The 21,110-nt window shown below is 41.8% G+C and overlaps 1 protein-coding gene across 1 annotated transcript in view; it reads right to left on the bottom strand.

The window, feature by feature from the left end:
* Nucleotides 1-206: 206 nt before the first annotated feature.
* LOC140849074 (relaxin receptor 2-like) overlaps nt 207-21,110 on the bottom strand; it is a 44,315-nt gene continuing 23,411 nt past the window's right edge. The window contains 10 exon segments of the mRNA XM_073235173.1: nt 207-1,273; nt 1,275-1,350; nt 5,401-5,619; nt 8,551-8,961; nt 9,556-9,785; nt 12,250-12,321; nt 14,479-14,550; nt 14,651-14,722; nt 17,673-17,744; nt 19,188-19,259. Coding sequence (XP_073091274.1) covers nt 1,093-1,273; nt 1,275-1,350; nt 5,401-5,619; nt 8,551-8,961; nt 9,556-9,785; nt 12,250-12,321; nt 14,479-14,550; nt 14,651-14,722; nt 17,673-17,744; nt 19,188-19,259 — 1,477 coding nt within the window. The 3' untranslated portion in view covers nt 207-1,092.

Here is a 21,110-nt window from a genome sequence, read left to right as displayed (position 1 = left end):
CAAGCTATACTGTCTGTCAGGAGAAACATGGCTAACAGTCAATAAATCCATGGTCTGTTAAACTGAAAGTAATATATGGACAAATGCAAAATATAATTTTATTTACCTGATTTTTTTCACATATACTTTCAGTATAAACCATAGCGAGGCCTTCGCAAGTACTTCTCATTTTCAAAAAACGAATCCAAACTTATGGGGCTTTTTGTTAACAACAATGGGAATTTACCAGAATAAGCAAATGGTCCCAATCAAACCACTATTCTTAAATCCTCTTTAACACCTCTTATTTGTGTGTTCTCTGAAGGCAGAACTTTCCAGCAATGACAGTTACACTTAAAATTACTTAAGAATATAGATCTTATTAATATTTTCATAAAAATGTTTAAATGTAAATCTTGACAGTTTGTCCACTTTTCCTCTTGGGCCTGCAAAGCAATATCCTGTTTGGAATCTCTGTTCTTCTGACATTAAGTAAAAGCCTAGAAGGCAAATGGTACTGGGCTTCGTCCGTCTACCTCTCTGGTCATATGCTAGGTGTTGTAGCCTGTATGATGTTCTGCTTTCAAAGTTGCTACTCCCCCGCCTCCGTAGGGCTGGACTTGAGGTGGGTGAACATCTCAGAAATCCTGGGCTAGCAATTCAGCAGGAAGCTGCTGATTTAATTTGACGTGGAAAAAGCAAAGAAAGCCATGTTCTTATGACCACACTGGAATTGCATGTCATGAATGTCTTTATTTTATGGACAGTGCACCTCAGTTTAAAAGCAGAGCAAGAAGTGCCCACATGCGGGCTTTCCCTGGTAGGTTGGTAGTGCTGACTAGCTAGAGACCAGCTGCACAACAGCCTCCTGTTAGTTGATTCACTCGTGCATTTCAAGGATGCAGGGTGAGAAGAACCCTCAGGTACAGTTCTCAGCACAGCTTGTAAGTAGTAAAGCTGCCGCCAGAATGCAGTCCCAGTGGGCATTCGGTTGTGCCCTCCTTGCAGAAAGCTTGGCCATTGGTAAAGCTGAAAGGCTTTGTAGATGTCATTGTCCAAGTGCTGTACTTTTTTATAGGTAGCCCACCAATGTCCAGTGAGACAAAACCATTATTAGGAAATTGGTTTCCCCATACTATTGCCAAGGGCTATTTTGTTCAGAACCCCAAGTTTAAGTGAACAGGAATCATCTGTCCACACAATGGACGTGGATAAACTCTTGTTTTTAGTTTTGAAAATTGATTTCCTTTGATTTTTGTGCAGCAGCTGTTTAAACTTGTCCTTGAAGAGCTGGTGTGAGTGTGTAGAGGATGGGGTTCAAGGCACTGTTGACCAGCAGGAAGAAAATGACCACCCAGGAAGTGATTGTGCCTGGAGAAGGAAGCAGAGAATGAAAAGCAGAAGTTGGCATTTTAAAGAGACACAAAATGCACATGACCTTGTGTAGTCAGGGGTATTTTTGAGAAGGCTGCCTAGTTCCTTTAAGTTTTCTCTCACCTTATTGAATATTTATGGAAGCTATGAATTCAAGTTCCTACCATTTAACATCTCTGAATGTCAGTAACCACTTCATGGGTTGTTGTGAGGCCAACGGAGAGGAAATGTGTGAATGCATTTCACAAACTATAAATTGGTATGTAGTGGTATTTTTGTTATTATTGCCTTTCCTTATAAAAAATAAGAAAATGAGGGAATCATTCTTAACCAGTGGAACAGTGTTCAGGAAACTGTGGAGCTGGGTCAGATCTGACCTTGACCCTAACTGCAGCCCTGAAGGCCTTCTTGCCCCCCTCATATTCCAGGGGTTCTGAGAAGACAGGACTCTGACAGTTTGAAGGGCAGAAAGGAAGGCATCTCCAAACATAAGGAAGTCCTTTTATGTAGAGCCTCACAAATGCTAAAAGAATATTAAGGGAAAGATGCCACAAATGTTCTTTGTGAGGATAAAATCTGGGATGATGCTGTACCTTCCGAATACATCATTTGCTTGGTTCAGAGGAAGTGGATTTCGCTGTTACATGCAGCTAAGAGACCTCTTAGCTATGTCACTGTGGGCAAACTGTCTCAGCTCCCTAGACCTCCCCTGCCTTCTGTGTGAAAGGGGACCCCCGTAACTTACTGGATGGACATCAGGGGCCTGGGCCAGTGTCAGCTCTGCTGATATCGCTTTTCAGCATCAGTGCCTGAGGCTGATTCTCCACTCCACCCCCAGTAGGAGGCCTCCTCCCCCTTTTCAAAGAGCTCCAGATAGAAGCTGGATGGTGAGACCAGAGGTACTATGCCTCTCACTCTCTGTCATCCCCCCTGTAATTTTCTTACCCTGCAAACCCCGTGACTTGTTCCTCTTTGCCCTCTTCCTTCCTTCCAACCTTTCTGGTTTTCTCCTTTTTTCTGATTCTTCTCTGACTGCTCACCTGACCTGTCCCCCGTCTCCTTTCTGTATGTCTACCCCCCTTTCTTCCCAACCCATCTTCTCTTTATTGTCCCTATTTATTTATTTTTAACTGGAATGAATAGGGAAGAAAAAGATCTATATTTGGCATATCTTAGACTTATTAAAGTTTCATATTACTATATTATTTGACTTTAATTTTTAAAAAAGGAGAAACTAGGCACAGTTTATGACTGAAAAAAACAGGGTAAGTTGCTTTTTGCCTGTTGGGTCCACCAAGGAACCAGCTCAGGAAAGAGACTTCCCACTCAGTGTCATGGGGACACTCTCAGGACTCCCCTGAGATTGCAGGGCTAATGCTGGCTTATCTTTTTGGACTGACCCCACTGCTGTTGGTGACATGAAGCCTCCACCAGAGTTCTTGGTGGGGACCAGAATGGGCTTAGGACAGTGGGTGCATTTCTGGCAACACTGTGGGAAGCCAGGTAAGGAAGAAGGGGCTTAGCGAGATGTGAAGAAGATTTCTAGGTGCACTGAGCTGTTCAAGACAAACCTCAAACTACACACTATAAACATAGAGAACAGCAGTGTGGTCTGATAATGTTTTCACAAGACATTTTTTCTGATTCCAGTTCCCCACCATGATCTGAAATGTCTTAGTCTCCCAGAGGATGATGACTGCTCTTGCTGCCATCAGATACCCTTGATCACCTATCATCTCCTGATTCTAAATCAGAGAATGTTGTGGGCTCAATAGCATTCCCCCAAGTTCACATGTTGAAATCCTGTCCTCCTAGAACCTCAGAGTGTGATTATATTTGGAGATTGGACCTTCAAAATTTTAAGTTGAGTCCATTAGGAAGGGCCTTCTTCCAATCTGATGGGTGTCCTTATAAGAATGGAAGTCTTGGATACACACAGAGACACTGAGTATGTGCACCAGAGGAGGGACCCCATGAGGACCCCATGAGAAGGTGGCTACACTGAGGAGAAGCCAAGGAGAGAGGCCCCCACAGGAATCTGCCGACACCTTATCCTGGTGCAAGAAATGCATTTCTGCTGTGTAAGTCTACGGTATTTGTTATGACGGCCCCAGCAGACTAGCACAAGGAGAGAAACCCTTAAGGAGTTAACAGATTCAAAGAACATTAAAACTGGGAGGCATCTGAGAGACTATCTGGGAACAGCCTGGGTGAGATGAGGTGAGGTCCTAAGTTCCCTCAGTGGCAAGGTCAGGACAGGAACCCAGGACTCCTGCCTCCCCCGGTCCTTCTCCCATCACACGGGCTGCCTCTTCCACAGCCAGCTCTGTGGTGGAGAAGGGCACTGAAAGGTGTAGAAAGAGGAGCCAGGGAGGATGACACCCCACCCGCCCCATCTACCACTCTCGGACCAACTCAGCATCTTTACCTGAAAAGGCATATATTCAATAACATTATGTGGAAAGACAAACCAGACGTGGTCTCTCCTCTCCCGAAGCTTATAATCTGAAGGGGGCAATGAATACACTTAGAAAGTACTACTGATCTGAGGCAGTTCAAATGAAGCTAGTAAGTAAAGTGCAAACAGGATATAGCTGACATTTAAGCAACTGGATTGAATGGGAGAGGGGTGGAGAGAGGTCTGGAAGGGGGAGTGTTTGGGGTGAACCTTGAGGGATGAGAAGGGGTGTTTAGGAGGCTATTTACTGGTTGAAAGTACAATCCAGATGGAGGCAACAGCTTCGGCAAAGGTAGAACATCAAGGAAAGGCAGATTGAAAAAGGCCAATAATTCTAATGGGCCTGGATCACAGAATAAATGAGGGACAGGTGGGAGGTGAGAAATATTTTAGTGCCAATCCCAGCATTTGGACTTCACTCCATGAGGAATGGAGGCCAAAGGACATCTTGGTCCTGTTGAATTTGCAGTGTAGGATGTAGAAGTTGAGATGTCCAGGAAGCTGCAGTTGACTTGAGACTGTCCATTAGGTTCCTCATCTGGGACATGAGCACTTAATTAACTCTTCTCTTCAGGGATCAGGGATCTCACACACATTCTCATGGCTTCTGCTCCCACCACCCAGGAAGGGCTTTGGAGTAGCTAACCCTTATCAACCTCCTGGATCTCCACTTCTACATCTTCCATGGCTCTAGGTCCATCTCTGCCTTGTTATGAGACTAAGCTGACAGGTTAAGGGGATGCTGTGTGTCATTTTGCAGTGAGGCATTTGACAAGGCTCCCATGACTTTGTGTACAAGCCAGAGGGGCATAAATTGTGACAGCTGTTACTTGTAAATTCATCATTCTTTTATAAGAGCTTCCAACATGTCAACTGCATGCTTGATGCCAGGGTACCAAGACAAATAAGCACAATTTCTGCTCTGGTCAAACTCTACAAGGAGATTTGCGATAGCCTGAAACAATGAGTTGAAGATGATCACAAACTCTGGTTCACAGGAAGGCAGCCATGAGCTCTGGGTGGCCCCTAGATGGCTATGACTTCCAGGTCCCAGAAAGGGCGACCTGATAAATTTCTAACTAGTGTGAGGGTTTGCAAACATCCAGCACTCCACAGAGTGGAGCTCAGTGTGACAACCACAGGGCTAGGGCCAGACGCAGACTGGTGGTTCTTAACCAGAGGTGTATGTGTGCCTCAGGGTCACCTAGGCAAGTTTTCCACAACACCCATGTATATCAATTTGTCCCTATAGGATAAACTAAGAAGCTCAGGGTGGAACCTGCGCATGTTCATTTTGATATTTTATGTGTACAGTTGGTCAAGAACCATTATATGTCTCAGGTAGGAGCAAGACACTAAGAGTTAATGTTTTTCTAGCTCCTGTTTTTTGTTATTCTTGTCTGAATTGCACTCCTACCCAGTTGGTATCTTAGAATACTGATTATAAAGCATTGAGGGAAATAACTGGTTGTACTGAAGTTGTATGTATTTATGGAGCATTTACTATACATAAGTCATTGTATTTTGACCTTGCCAAACAAAGAGCATAAGAAGGCACAATGTACTGCGGAATAACCGAAGGGACTGACCTGGTATTTCCACCTGGAAGAGGGAAAGAATTTTAGTGACAAACACAGGAATCCAGCAGATGGCATCAGAGAACACTATAAAAAAGAAGCAATTTGCAACGGCCACCTCTCTTCCAATGTGATTCTTCACATCCGAAGTTTGCAAGGCAGTTTTTTGAATGGAACAGAACATGATAGTATAGGAAAAGACGATGATGAGAAAAGCCAGCAAGTTCACACCTGTTGGGAAAAGTTCACACCTTTTAACATCTCAGGTGCATAAATCAACAGGAAAAACATTGTATTACTTAGGTGTTCAATATGGTGCCTCTTACGCTGTATTTCTAAGGAGCATTCTTTTGTATAAGCCCAGTGTTAATCAGCTAAAACCCTAAATCCAGGGCTCTGTGCTGGGAAAAGCAAAAGGAATTGAGCTTACCAGATCAAAAAGATACCTCAAATACAAAAATGTTTTATAAAGAATTATAGAACTCCAAGATTCAGAGCTAGGTATGTATCATGAGGTAAATTTTAACTTTTTTGAAACAGGGAAAAAGGTATTTTTGTTTTTAGCTCTCTGCAAATTCAAACCTTAAGGGATTACTGTAATCATATATATGTAAATAAAATAAATATGACCCCATTCCTTTATCTTACAAATATGAATAAGATGATCTTGGAATATCAAGAAGATAATAGCCCCAGGAACAGTATTGCTGTTTTTTGGTCTTAAATAAAACTACTACATAAAACAAAAATACATTATTGTTTTTCTTCAGATTGCTTACTGTAACTTAAACTATCATAACCTGTTAGACATGTTTTAGAAAAAAAAGACACAAGATAAAAAACCTTTTAAATTTAACTATATGACTTCTTCAGGGTCAGATACGTTCAGAAGACTCTCACTTAACATCACCATCCTATTATGCTGACTTCTAAGTCACTTTGTTGTATTCCTACTACAATAAAAAATCCCAGGAGTGATCATATAATTCTTCATTGTGAGCATAAAACTGGAACATACTTTCAAAGTTGTTAAAAAAAATGTTCATCTGAATCTAGACTCTGTGGAAGATGGGCAAAGACTAAGGGAAAATTCTATAGATTCATGGTGGTCTGCTGTTTTTATCCAAAACCTTCATATTCCACAGAATCTCATAGTAAAGTCACACTATAGAAGTTTATGAAATTGGTGTATCTTGGCCTCCTGTCAGGAAGTTTTATTAATAAATAAAAACAACTGTTAAGGAGAACCCTCTGGGACAAATTGTGAAAACATACTTACAGAAAGGCTCAAAAGTGTATGTTCTGAAAACCCCACAGGAACGTAAGGAGCTAACAACCAAGGAGCCTGGGGGTGGGGCGTATGGAAACTACTCTCCTCGCATCTTTCCTCTAAATCTAATTCTATTCTCAAATAAATAATTTAAAACTGTGTTTTCTTATGTTCTTCAGGCAGAAAAAAGGGCTCCAGGAGTCATCATCCAGGTGAGCCATGGGTATAGAGATGATGATGTGTGTGTGCGCGGGGGAGGGGGGGGTGCGTGGGTGCATGAGTGCACGTGTGTGTGCACATGTGTGTTTGCGTGCTGTAGCTCTCTGTCTGGAGCATATCCCCTCTTAGCCTCCTCCCTGCCCCTAACTGAGTTCCAGCTGCACCCAGTTTCTTTCGCCTTTCATCTCGGCCTGTTCCTTGGCTTTGGGCCTTGAGATCCACTGTCTTTTCCTGGAAAGGACATCACCTGGCTAGTGACTCCTAACCCTTTGGGCTTCAGTTGGGAGTCATTTCTGTTGGAAAGCCTGTTGGGCCCTGCGATTTGGGGCTCCTAGAATGTCCTGCTCTCCTCCTTCGTGGTTTTGTCAGCCTGTGACGGAAGGATGTTGACTTGTCTTCATCCTCCTTTCTGGCTGTAGGTCTGTGAGGGCCCATCTGTTGTATCTCCAGTCCGCAAGGGAGTGCGTGGCCTATAGTAAGTGCTTATTAAATCCTTGTTGAATCAGTGAATGTAAAGGAGCATGCGTGTGTGTCTGTGAATGTGTCTGGCGTGCACCAATGCTGGGAACAGCTTACCATATCCTGGCATAACATATCTCTGAAAAATAACTACAAAACAGGGTGGTATGTGAAGAGTATTATCAAAATGGCACCAAAAAAGTGTATTTTTCAGAGAGGGAGGGGAAGGAATCACTGGAGAAGAGATGGGGACAGTGGTTAGGACCATTCTCTGATTAGTTTAAACTTGATCTTGCAGTAGCAGGGAGTCATAGAAGGTCTCTGAACAGAGGCACCCAGTCTTTTTGGCACCCAAGTGGTGAGCAGATAAAGAAAAATAAGGCCCCCTACAGGCTAAAAGACCAATAAGAGCTGATGTAATAATTCCAGGCTGAGATTGTCAGGTTTTTAAGGAAGGTAATAGCAGTAGGTAGAGACTGGAAGAAATAGAAGACAGGCATATTTTGATGTAAAATATTTGATGAAAAAGAAAGGGTTATAAAGCATATTGACCACTTAGCTGAGGGGAATTGAAATGCTAAGAAACAGGTGACATGAGAATGGCCTTAACTTGAAGCAGGAGAGATACCTGTTGGAAAATAAGAAATGTGTTTTTTTAACATTAAATGCCTGATCTTCTCATTCATCTGTTACAGAGAAGGTGGGGGCTTCTTTTCTAAAAAATTAGGAGAAATTAAGAAAACCTTGATCACTCTTACATTGCCGACTTTAGAACTACACTCACCAAGATAATAAATCTTCTTGGTGTTTCATATAGATAATCTCCTGCTAGTGAGTTTCCATAATTTCATCATTATTATTTATCTAATTCATTCTAGGTTGTAAAACAGAATATGAGTTCGAATAACTTGGTAGGGTTACAGGACAAGGCGCTAAAATAGAATTCCTTCAGCTCATAGTCACTACGTGAATAGCAAAGGGTCTTAGAGATAATGGAAGATCAGCCAGAGATCCAGACAGTGTTTTTGTTCCCCCTACTGAATCTCTATAATAAGAAGTTTAATAAACATTTCCATACATATGCAGCAAGAACTTTTCTTTAGGAACTCACACAGTCTTGTGTACTTTCTGAGATAGACAAACATGCCTTTGCTGAACTTTCTGCTATTTCTACAGCAATTCATTTGTCCAGGAAATGAAAAAATGTAATTTACCTAGGAAAATGCCCAGAGAATATCCTTTGCTCCCGACGTCTTCTGTTTGGTCATAATAAAGGGGGAAACAGACTCCATTTTTTCCATAAAAGTTTCCAAAATAATCCTCATTCCAAAAGGGAATCACCGCTATTAAAAACCCCACGATCCAGAAGCCCAAGAGGATGACCGAGGTCTGCCGTTTTCCAGGACGAAGGTTACTGAAGGGAAAGACAATGGCCAGGAACTTCTCCAGAGTCAAGTAGGTCAGCAAGAGCACGGAGACATTGGTGGACAGCAAGGCCAGGAACCCCATGAGGCGGCACTGCAAGCTCTCCATCCACAGCAGTGTGTACTTCTGATACTGCCCGCGGTATTTCATATGGGAAAAGCCAATGAAGAACAGATAGACGCCCATCAGGCAGTCCGCACCTGTTGGGGGATCAGTACAGAGTGTGTGGTTGCCCCGAATCTCTGGTGCTCCCACCTAGATCTACATCTTTCATCCTGTATTAAATAGACATACATAAACACCTACAACTCTACCTGGAAAGCAACGGACTTCAAATAAATGTAATGTTTTTAAAGTACCACCTTGGATCTTTGTTTGATCATTTAAAAGAACAGTGGTGGTGGCGGGGGTGTAATTTTGTGAGGGGAGTTAGTTTTTAAACAGTAGATACATATTACACAGTTAATCAAGGGAAATATTTTCTGGGCTTGAGGAGCATTGGTGCTATTATAATTGAAGGTTAAACAAAGCTTAGTTTTATGACACATGACCTGTCCTCTACATCCATCCTTGACTCATCGGTTCCTCGTGACCCCATTTCTAAGACATAACTGCTAGGGGTGGGTGCTCGATCACTGCAAACCTATGCAATATAGAACAGAGTGGCCCAAGGGAACAGTGCCTTCATACTTAGAAAAATGAATTGCCCAGCATATATAATTCACATTAAATGCCATTGCTGAAGGCCAATATATGTCTAGTCACAGCTCACAGAAGATAGAAAACATACTTACAACAAAGTTTTTTGATTGACATAGCGTGAGTCGTATTTTCAGCTTTAATGATAGATCTCATGCCAAAGATAAAAAGATTTCCAAGGCAGGTTATGAAAGCTATAACCCAGACAAATATTCTGAGGATATTGTTAGCCAAGAGGTCCTCAAATGAAGAAATGCTGTCAGTCAAGGGCATACATATTCGGACATGGGGAGCATAGGAGCAGTATCGAAAGTTTTTAAAATAACTAAAGTGAAAAGGAAAAAAAATAGTCACTTTACATGCAATGACACAATGAGCAGCTGCAATCCCATGAGCTCCGTTAGGTGTGTGACTCAACTAGGTCTGTTTGTGTTTGTTTAGTACTGATAATGTAACTATAGAGCTCTTTATTCAATACTACTCTATCCTGGGTAATGTTCTCATTGTAAAAATGAAGAACCAAAAAGACAAATGAATTCGGTGTCTTGTCAGGCGAGTCAGGGGAGGACATGAGATTGGAAGTGTCTGGGACCCTGTATTTTCCCCCGCATCATATTGGACTCTTCTCTAGGGTTTTATAAAAAGGAGATTGCTACTGCTAAATTCATCTTTACCAACAGTCAGGCTTTTGTGTTCGGGGTGTAAGGGACCCAGAGTAACTCATTAGGAGCATTCCTACATTGCACTTAGTTTTAAATAGACTCACTTAAGCCGGGCCTCCTTTTCCCTGACATGGGCAGGAAGGGAGGGTCTCTGCCACTAGGAAAATTCAGTCTCACTGGAGCTGGGAGGAGAAGCAGCGGCCTTAAACACAGATTTCTGATCAGGGCCTGGAAGGACTTAAAATAATGTCTAGAGGGAAAGGTAGGTTTACGTGTGATCACTGTATTTATGACGTAGGTGTGCGCAGTCTCGAGGTGTTTGAACTGGGAGGTCATTTGGTTTATTGATAGTCCCCAAATATCTGTGTTTAGGATTTTCTCCCATAAAACTCATTCTATGAATTTTTTTTCACCATGTTTTCAAGTTCATTTCTCTCCATCTTTTTTTCTGTCATCTCCCCATTCAGTTTCTGGACCAGCAAGTTAGACAAAGCTTTATCTGGCCCTGGCGGGACTGGCCCCTGAGGCCTCACTGCCTCCCTTCCTCACTCTCTCCACCCAGACATGCTGACCGTCTAATTCTCAAGCAGGCCAGTTTCATCCCCTGCCCAGGGCAGCTCTTGGGCTGCTCCTTCTGCCTGGAAGGTTCTTCCCCCAGATATGGGCAGGGCTGCCTTCTCCCTCCCTCCAGGTCAGCTCAAATGTCACGTCTCTCTGATACCCCTTCGTCTTGCTTTACTTTTCCTCACCAAATTTACGAACTTTTTGAGCATTGACTTCTTTACTCTGAATGGCAACTCCATGGGGCAGCCACTCGTGTCTCCTGTTCAGCCCCGTGTTCTCAGATCCAGCACAGAGCCTGACCCCTGGGAAGTCCTTAGTACTCAGCAAATACTTAGGTGAACAAAGGAATGATGGGTAATCTGGTTCTGGGCATGTCAGGTAGAGAACCAGGAGACAATCCCTGACCTTAAGTAACTTCCTGTCTAGAGTTCTGATATCATTTGTGCTATTAAATGCATTTGACATATAATTCTTTTGCTTTCCTCTTCCCTGGAGCCTCCTGGTTCTTTCAGGGTTCCACTGTGTCCACTATGTTCAGAGAGAGCCAGCCAGCATCTCTCAGAGACACAACCTCTCCTCCCACTGTGGCTATGGCGCTGGTTGGAAGGTGTAACCAACTGACACATTTTCTGCCAATCATTGGTCCTTCTTGACCTCATCCTCAAGTTTACATGTTAAAGCAGTAGCTTCTCCATCAAATTCTGAAGAGGTTGCATTTCTCTATTTTAAAACGACCTCACATTCTGAGTGCAACAAGGACATGACACCTTCCTTAACTATTTATCTTCTGGTGCCACAGAAAGAGATATGGTGAAAACCACGTAGTGTACATCAAATGCTTGTCTTGTAGCAATCCACCTGCTGCACAGATATAAACAAAATGTTCTCCCAAAAGAGCACCTTGGCACCAACCATTTCATTCACTGGCTGCACCCAACTTGTAATCTTAGATCAGAATCCTCCCTATTGTTGTGGATAACAAGGGTGAACTTTTGAGATTATGAACACAGAGATTATGCAGTTGATAAAGAAATGATCATGTCATAAGCACATATATTAACACAACTTCCATAGTGCACTTTAGCCAAATCTAGTAAAGTGACTTATCAAAAACTATGATAAAGATTAATTACCTCAATTTTGCAGTGCACTTAGTAACAGTAACACCTGAAATTTATTATAGCACCTTTCTTCCTAGGGACTCAAACCATAGAGCAGCCGACTGCTCATTCATGTGAGGTGAATTAATGATTCCAGGCCTCCTGAATACCATTTAGCCAGCGACTTCATCTCATGTAATATGTGGCACTCTGGTACCCTGATCTCTTAGTGGGCCTCAATTGGATAAACAGCGTGTTTCCAGAGAGAACTGTCATTCGTGTCAGCACATCACAATATTGAACTCTATTTGAACAGGGACCAAAGGTGACAAAATTAAAAAGTTCTCAATAAAAAGACTTTTCTTGCATAAAAACACATTGCAGTGATACATTAGACAGTTTACACTAAAACCTAGGTAACATTGCATCATACTTTCTTCTCCATTTTTTCATGCATACATACATGTGAGAAAGATTCTTCATGGGCTGAAACATTTGGGTATTTATATTTGGAATCTCTATCCCTTCCAGGTCTCTGGAAAATATGCACAATAGGTTGCATGTTTTTAGGGCTGAACTTTTTAGCCATTACATTCTGTCTCATATCAGAAATGCCATGTTTAAAAATCTCATATTACCAATTCATATCAGGATTTGAAAATTTTACAGGTAGTCTCTTAGAAAATTGCCATTTCTCTTTATGCCCCCTGTAGTTCCAAGCTGATGTGTCCCCTTACTGTGCAGAATGACATTGTAATAGAATGCACTTGTTCCTTTAATTTAAACATGGCAGATGTGATTTGTGTGATTATGAAATTGGCCTTGTGGTTTCATTTTATAAACCATGTGCATTTAGGGTCTCAGACAGGAGCTGATATTTCCAACCAAAGAATATCACTGAGGCAAGTTTTGTGAGAATGTGGATTTAATCACATTATAATTTCATGACAGACCTATGTGTCTTTAGAGGGAACACCAGGGAAGCAGTATGAGCAGCTTCAATTCAGGATAATTGTTCTTAAGACAACAGTGGGAAGGGTAATTCCTTTCACTCCTGCAGGCCCCATCAGTGACTCTCAGAGGGCTGTAAGGAGAACCCCTATGCTCCTCACTTATCCAGAAGCTTCTTCCAATATGGATGCTTTGAAGACCCTAGGACGGCATGAATTAAGGGAGCCTGCCGTGTTCTCAGCAAACACAGGTGGAGAGAGAAAAATCTAAAAAGGCAGAGCCTTACCCCTTTAGGGTTTATTTGGAAAGATGTTTGATTCTCAATTACTTTCTTTTTGGCTAATCCAAATAAGGATTTCTTGGCATGGCTCTGAGTATTCCTTTGCCCACTGTGTACTTCAGAGAGGAACTGCCCTGTTCTTTGGCAGTCAGGGATGAAATTTAGGGGAGAAATTATACCACTGAATCATCAGAGGGTCAGTCCATTTGAAAAGATCCCCCCCTTCTCTCTTCTGTTCCCCAGCTTTCTCCTAGACTTGTCACCACTGTTAGCTTTACAATGGATGGTGAGATTATGTGATTACAAGCTCATAATTTCCAAAACTGCAGAGACCACTATCTCCTGGGTACCAAAGAGTGCTATGAATAAGCGGGTGGCCAATAAATGTCTGCGAAGTCAACGTGTGAGTCTTTAGGAAAAAAGGAATGAGACAATAAAGAAAGGAGAAACATTGTTTAAGTGCGGAGTAGGTCATCGCTACTCCGACTTGTAGAATGGCCTGATGTGGTAACATGGCGTCTTGGCCTCAGAATTCAGTGTGTGCTGAGTGCAGGGAAGAGTCACTCAGCCTGCATCCTGGGGTGTGTTTTCATATTTAAAAACAATGTGTCATTTATATTTTTTGCTTTTGTATTCTAACTTCTTGAGAGCAGGAACCCAGTCTTTTCCATCAGCAGATGCTCCCTAATATCTTTGAGAGAGAACCTAAATCTTGCAGTATTTTCCAATAGAAAATGATTTATCAAGAATAAAAAAGTATGGTATTAAAGATGGGTCTTTGGGATGAAATGAAGTCAGACATTAGGCTGAGATCAGGTCATGTAGTAGAAACAACATGTTTATGTGCAGAAACAAACAAGTAAGCTTCAGCTAACAAGGGCTGTTCGTGGGAAAGGAATCATGAAGCTCGGATGATGACTGGCAGAATTCTTGGCACTGAAGCCAAACATGTTTGAAATTCTAAAACACTACACAACATGAATTGTCTGTTCCTATTTGTGGGATAGTTTTTTTCTCTACTGATAGAAGAGTAAAAAGCATGCTCTGTAGATCAATATCAAGTGGACGGTTTTAGCAAAAGGGAAAAGGAAAACACAGGTGAATCTTAATTTGTTCTTTTCCAACTGTTTGGTAACAACACTATTGAAAATTCAATTCTTTGGGAAACTTTAAGATGAGACTCTTGCATATGAACCAGTTTTCAGGAAGGAATTATATCTAGCTTCAAAAGCAGAAAGGGTCTTCACATAATTTGAATGGTTAAAATAAAGATTCAGTACATACTCCATGGTAACGTCTTTGAATACATGTTTTATGGTAACAACAGTATTTGCAACTGCCTGAGGATGCAGGCTTAAGTCAGAAGCCTTCATGTATATTAAATATACCCACTTAAACATAAATTTGGGTCTAAGTACATCCACTCAAATGATAATCAACATCCTATTAAATTTCACTTACAGAGACTGGAGTTGTTCAAGGTTTTCAAACTGGTTCTTATGGAGATATAAAAGAGGATTGGATGACAGATTCCTTTAGGAATTAGAAGGAGGAAGAAAGAAGAATGAGAACATTATTATTTCAAAGATCAAGATGTTGCCATTTCAATCTGATGAGAGTAGGAAAAACTTACAATTTTTGTAGAAGCATCAGGTTTTCAAAAATGTGGGGTGGTAGCTCCATTATCATATTGCTAGACAGGTCCCTGTGGGTGACAGTGAAAGAGGCAATTACATTGGAAATAAATGACATACTTATTACTCTTCATAATTATCATCATCCCATTTGACATAACAGAAAATATGCTCCACTTTAACCAACCTGATAACTGGTTACCCAACTAGCCAAATGGGTGTGGTTCTCCATCATTCTCAGATGTGACACTTTGCTCATCCAGTTCCTGCCTGGAATTTACCCTCAGCCCTTCTCCAGCACATTCCTAAACTGGCTTCAACATTTACTTTGATTTACTTCCTCTGTTTTATGTACCCTATGTACACTTTGATTTCTCCATTGTTTCTGTGATTTCTACTTGGTTCATGTATGATGATATCTTGTTTATCCAACTATACTATAAGCTTTCTGAAGTTAAGACCTTCATCTTCAACTTATTTCTCATTCCAACTAAGATAGTATTGGCCACACAGTATCTGCCCAGATAACCTTGAATGAATAAATTCACACATTTTTAACTTATTTTAATATGGTACTATTTTTCACAGGAAACTGAGAATTTAGAACTGAATATAATAGGACTGTCCAATCTGGAAAGAATCATAGGGAAGTATTTCTACAGAATGTGGAAAAGAGATGTCTTAAGACCCAGAAGGAATCAGGGATCTTTAGGGGTCCAAAATATCCCTCTGAGTCAGAGAAGATGTTAAGAGTGAAACAGATGTGAAGTTGCCTAAGAGTCAAAGAAAAGATCCTGTTTTTTGGAGCTGCTGATATGTGGGAGTTACAAATAACTAGGACTTAGGTCTTTCACAGAGGGAGCTTACAACTAGGGTAAGCAACTAGATTATGAAGCTAGGATGGAACCAAGTGCTATTACAGAAGTACAGATAAACACCAAGGAAGAAGACGTCAAAGTGGGCCTGGGAAATTAGGAAGTGTTTGATCAAAGCTTGGTGATTTTTATGGGTGGAATAAAAGAAGAGGATCGTTCACGTGAGGGTTAAGCAGGGTCAGAGAAACAGACATTGGTAATTCAGGACATCTGCAGGAGTCAGCAAATGGTCCAACGTGGGTAGAGGGGGAAATGTATGGGAAGATATGGAGACAAAATGGGAAGGTCAAGGGTACATTCTGAAGCAGGGTTTCCCATAGTATGTTCAGGCGTCAGGATCAGGGAGGGAGCTGGCAAAGAGCATATTCACGGTGCCCACTCCAGAAGCATTAGGCGAGAATCTCTGGAAGGGAGCCTGGTAACCTGCAATGTAAAGCCCATATCCTGTGTGGTTCTTCTGAACATTAACATTCAAGAACTGCGTCAAAGACTTTGCTCAACAGCAGGCACCAAGGAGCGAGGACATTAAACAGCACGGTGGCATATGTCCCATGTTCTGACTGTGGGATGATGATTCTTTCAGAAGCCTGAAAAGTCATAGAGATAAAGGAGAGAGACCAGGCTGGAGTCTCTGGCCCTGGCCCAGGGGGGACCTGCTGGGCCTTCAATGGGGCACAGGCAGGGCTTGCGGCCAGCTAGGGTATGAGGAGTAGAGACAGGCAGAGGGAGACGGAGTCACCTTCCAGCCGGCTGCTAGGAAGGATGCTGATAGCACTAGGACAGCAAGTCCGGGGGAAGAAGCTGGCAGTGGGGTAAGGGTCATGTACAAATTACTTCTGAGGTGCTGCTTTGACATCCCAGTGGAGACATCCTGGGAATTCTGATCTGATGCTCCAGATATGAGGAGCACACCTGGGTCGTGTGCAGAAGGAAAGCCACAGGTATGCAGGTGGAGAGAGCGTGCCAGCAGAGCAAGAGGACGGTGATCTTGTGTACCTAGAACACGTTGAAGTGTCTATTGAAAAGTCAAGTTGAAAATCAAGGACAGTCTTTCGTGGGGAACAGACTTTAGTGGCCTCACCTAAGTGTGCTTATTGCTCTCTGGGAGGGGTGTCTTGAAATCCCTCCACCCGTGTAACCCGAATTCAAGTGTCCCTATGAGGAATGAGTGAGCTCTTCTGAGGGAGCTGTCTGTAATTTTTTGCCATCGCATGATAGCATTTTCAGTTCTAATACACCGTCTTGCACAAAGTAGGTACTCCTAAATATTTGTGGGTTTGACTTATGATACTTACTTATTAGATTGAGTTATCTTAATTATTTGGGAATTAGTTTTCAAATTCTCTTACCAAGTTATTTTTTTCCCCTAGCCCTTTCTGGATGTCAGTACAAGGCATACAGAATGGGGGAGAGATTAATTTAGAAATTATTTTCCATTTTTAGGATTTAGATCAAGAGAATGATTTCTCTACCTTAATTGCTATGATTTGTAATGTAACAGACTTAATTTTAACTTCCAGTGATACATAATTGCATTAGCAGCAATGAATTAATAGCAAGCCAGATGCTTTTTACAAGGCTCAGATCTACAAACATATATTTGGACAGAAAAAATTACACAAGCTCTCTGAATATTTTTCAGTGAACCTACTACTACTCTTCATGCTGGATATTTGTATTTTTTTCATGTACCCTAGAGGCAATAAGTGTCTTCATTCCTTTGTTCCATTATAATTCATATTATGTCAGTCAGTCACTTATTCATTCAGCAAACATTTATTGAGAATTAACTATATTCCAGCCATTAGACATGATGATCCCTGAGTTTAAGGAGCTATGGAAAACTCATTTATCCCAAAGACACACACACACACACACACACACACACACACACACACACACACACACACATATGAAATAACCCAAAGAAAATAGGGAAATTTGAGTAGGTTAAATCCATATTAAGCCCACTGTCCAATTTCCATTTGCTTTTGGTGTTAGGATAATGTTGGTTTTCTTAATTGATTTTGAATATCCGGTATTCTGCAGGATTTTGATTGCTGCTAGTGGAAAGGAAGTCTCAGTTATTTAAGTTTATAATCTAAGAAGAAGCAATCAGACTCTCCTGGTAGACAGTGCTACTTACAGTTCTCCTAAATTTTTTAATGAGGCAAATGTCATCTCTGGAACAAGATCAATTTGATTTCTAGGCAGAAACCTGCAAGACACGGTGAGAGTCAGCCCTGGTATTTGCGTCTGGCGTAACCGCCCGCTCTCACTGGGAGCTGCCATTGATCTGGGTGTAACTTAATGAGCCTCCTTTGAAGTCCTGAAGTGAGGCATGTTCTGTGGTCGAGCGCAGGCAGGAGTTTCTCACAGAGGATACCCGGATGTCCAGGAATTTCTGCCATAACTAATTGGGGGTGCTAGGTGTGGTCTATAAAGTGGCACCTTGTTTGGATTCTCATTACCTTAGAAAGTGTTTCTTTCCTAATATTCCCAGGTGTAATTTCAAGTCTGGACATTGTTAATAGTTTTCAGAGAGGCTGTGAGACAATCCTTGCATAAGGAATGTTCCTTCGGAGAAGATCAGAAAAAGCAATGCTCGAACCAACCTCATAGCAGTTTCTGGGGCCACAGACAAATTTTAAATGTGGTGGGGGGATGGTGTTTTTACATTTCCTTTGTCTAGAAATGTACTCCTCCAAGCATAACAGCAAAAGGACGGGGTCAGCAGCTAACTGCCTTAACACATAAGATGATGAGTATGAAAGTGATGCAAAAGCTACATGGAGCTATCAAAAAAAATAGAAGCTGTCAATGTAATTTGTTTGGTTTCAGTGTTCTTTCTCATTATCCATGAGAAAAAAAAATAAATTCTGCATCTCCTAAGTGGGATAGCTTCTTTCCTCATTAAATATGCTAATCTGAAATCTCATTAATAAATACACACCCTGGAAGTAGCCTTATCTCTTCCTTTGTTGGAGAAGAGGGGTTAAACCACTAGGAATGGATATACTCTTATTTTTCTTTTCCAACCATCCACCCAGCCAACAAACTACCAAGTGCTTACTACATGTGGACAACTAAGGCTAAAACAAAGGCAAAATTCTTCACTTTCTAAGCTTACCAGTGCAAAATTTGCCCATTAACTGATCTTTCTGACTTCCTGACTCCATAGAAACATAATCAGTAATCAGAATCACCAATCAGAACCTTTGGCCAATCAGAGTACATTAGACAGTCTTCCTTTTAGAATAAAATTATGGCTTTCTTCTTTAGAAAGAGAGAGAGAGAGACATCAAGTGATTGGTGTGATTGGCAGTGACAACTAATTGCCGATTAGCTAACCACTTTCACACACATTATCCCATTTCCTTGGTGATGATGGGCTGGGTACCAGTTCATCGGAGAGGATGCACAGAAATGATGATTGCCCTCAGATAAAAGGAGAGCCGCTGGAGACTTAAATGATGGGCGGATGAGCATAAGGCTCAGCCCCACCATCAGGATCAAAACCCATGTATTCATTTACTAATACTGCAGTGTCAGACCAAGGCTGTACACAGAACACAACTTTAAAATTCCTTGTCAATATTTTCATGTGATTTCCAAATCCTTTGGTCTTCCCCTCATTTGCTGAATTCCATTGTATACTTACAGCACAGTGAGTGAACTGCATGACAGAAAGGTGGAATTCATAAGGTATTTTATTCCATTGCCTTCCAAATCCCTAGAAAGTGTGGAGGAAAAACATTTCTAATGTTTTTGCACAAATCATATATCTAGAGGCACCTTTGTTGATATAATAGCTCTGAGCTTTATTTTTACTTCATTCCAAGTTTTATGTCTTCCTCCTAATCATTGTGGGGCTGGTATAATGGACATTATGCCTCCTTTTCCCTTCCAATTAATATTAGAACTTAATAAAATTGAGGGAAAGAACAGCCCATCATTTTACTGAGTGTTTCTCAGTGCTGAATACCATGCTATTAATTACTATAATATCGCCACAATAATAGCAGTAACTATAATGTATTGGGCTTTGATGGTACCAGGTGCTGTTCTGAGGGCCTAACACAGCACTCCCCCTAAGCTGGTATCATTACCCCCCTTTTAACATAAGAGGAATTTGAGGCTTGGAAGTGCACTTTCCTTCCTGTCACATAGCTCATAAGCGGTGGGACTGACCTCCTTATCCAGGTCTGTCTGAATGTCAACACTGACCATGGCATCATAGACTGTTACCTCCCTCATTTCCCCCCAACATCAGGAGGATATTTTTGTCTCTATTTTGCTGAAGGGGAAATTCAGGCCAAAGGTGCCTTCCAAATACTGAATTGCAGAGACAGGATGCGGGTCCCATCCTGCGACGTGGAAAGCCAGGGCTCTCTCTGTGGGGGGCCAGGGACGCTCTTGCTGAGCGCAGTGCTGCTCCCAGGGTGGCTGTGGTGGGCCTCCGTCCCCCGGAAACTTAATAGAAATGAAGATTCTGGGCTCCACTGCAGACCCTGGATCTTAAACCATAGGACTGAGGTCCAACCGTCTATGCTAACAAATGCTCGCCTTGTTTGTGATGCACGCTGACGCTGGAGAAGCCCTGGTGGAGAGATGACACTGTGCCGATGGCTCCTTAAAACAGGGGCGGCACACGTACCCCGGAAACGCCCTCGGCTACACTGCTGCATTGCCGCTTCCTGCAGGGCCTCAGAACGAGAGCGTTGACTTTTCTGCCAACTTGTATTTATAGTTATTCTTGGACAGTCTTCCTTACATATGATAGTAGCTATTTTGCTGCCTTTGAACCTTACTCAAGTTCATACTGAAACCACCAATCCATTTGTCATTTCCCTTGAAACCCTATTTTAAAGCCATTTAGGAGGTCTTGTAGGAGCTCAATATTTTTTTCACTGTCAAAATATGGATTAAAATAATAAGCACTGTAGCCTCTTAAAAGTCTGAATCTCATTAAATGGGAAAAATGTTTTTATGTCCCACAAGTGTTAAGAGAGTGGCACACTCACAGGAGACCTCTATTGACTTAAAAGCCTTTTGGTGGCAGGTGTATAAATAAACACAAAAAATAATCAGTAAATAAATACAAGGTATCATCTTATAGGTACCCTGATTTGGCAATGAGCAGAGGGGACAGTACAGTCACACGTCACAGGGCAGGGAGTCACTGGCTGTGACAGTATTGCCTGTCTCAGGAGACTGAGAAGGTAAACATGACAGGGAACGGTAGGTAGTGGTGGGGAAACTTTATATAAGCGAGACTTACATAAATGCTTTAATGACGTATTGGTTAAAAGCTAACAAGGAATAGAAATGGTTTAGCACGTTCATTTAATAAGGATTTCTTGAGCACTTATTATGTGTTGATCATGGTGTCAATATCAGGATATAAAATCACTAGATAGGTTTCTGCCCTCAGAATTTACAGAACCGTACAGGGCAAACAAGTAAATGAACGATTCTATGCTGATAGTACTGTGAGATAGGGGTGTAGTGTAGACAATGGGTGGCTTGCTGGAAGTCTGTTCACAGTGTAACGGGAACATGGAGGCAGCCACGGAAATCGGTT

Source organism: Manis javanica, chromosome 1 (assembly GCF_040802235.1).
Source record: "Manis javanica isolate MJ-LG chromosome 1, MJ_LKY, whole genome shotgun sequence".
Classification (NCBI taxonomy): Eukaryota; Metazoa; Chordata; class Mammalia; order Pholidota; family Manidae; genus Manis; species Manis javanica.
Note: the sequence above shows the minus strand (reverse complement) of the source record. Positions and strands in the feature narration are given on the sequence as shown.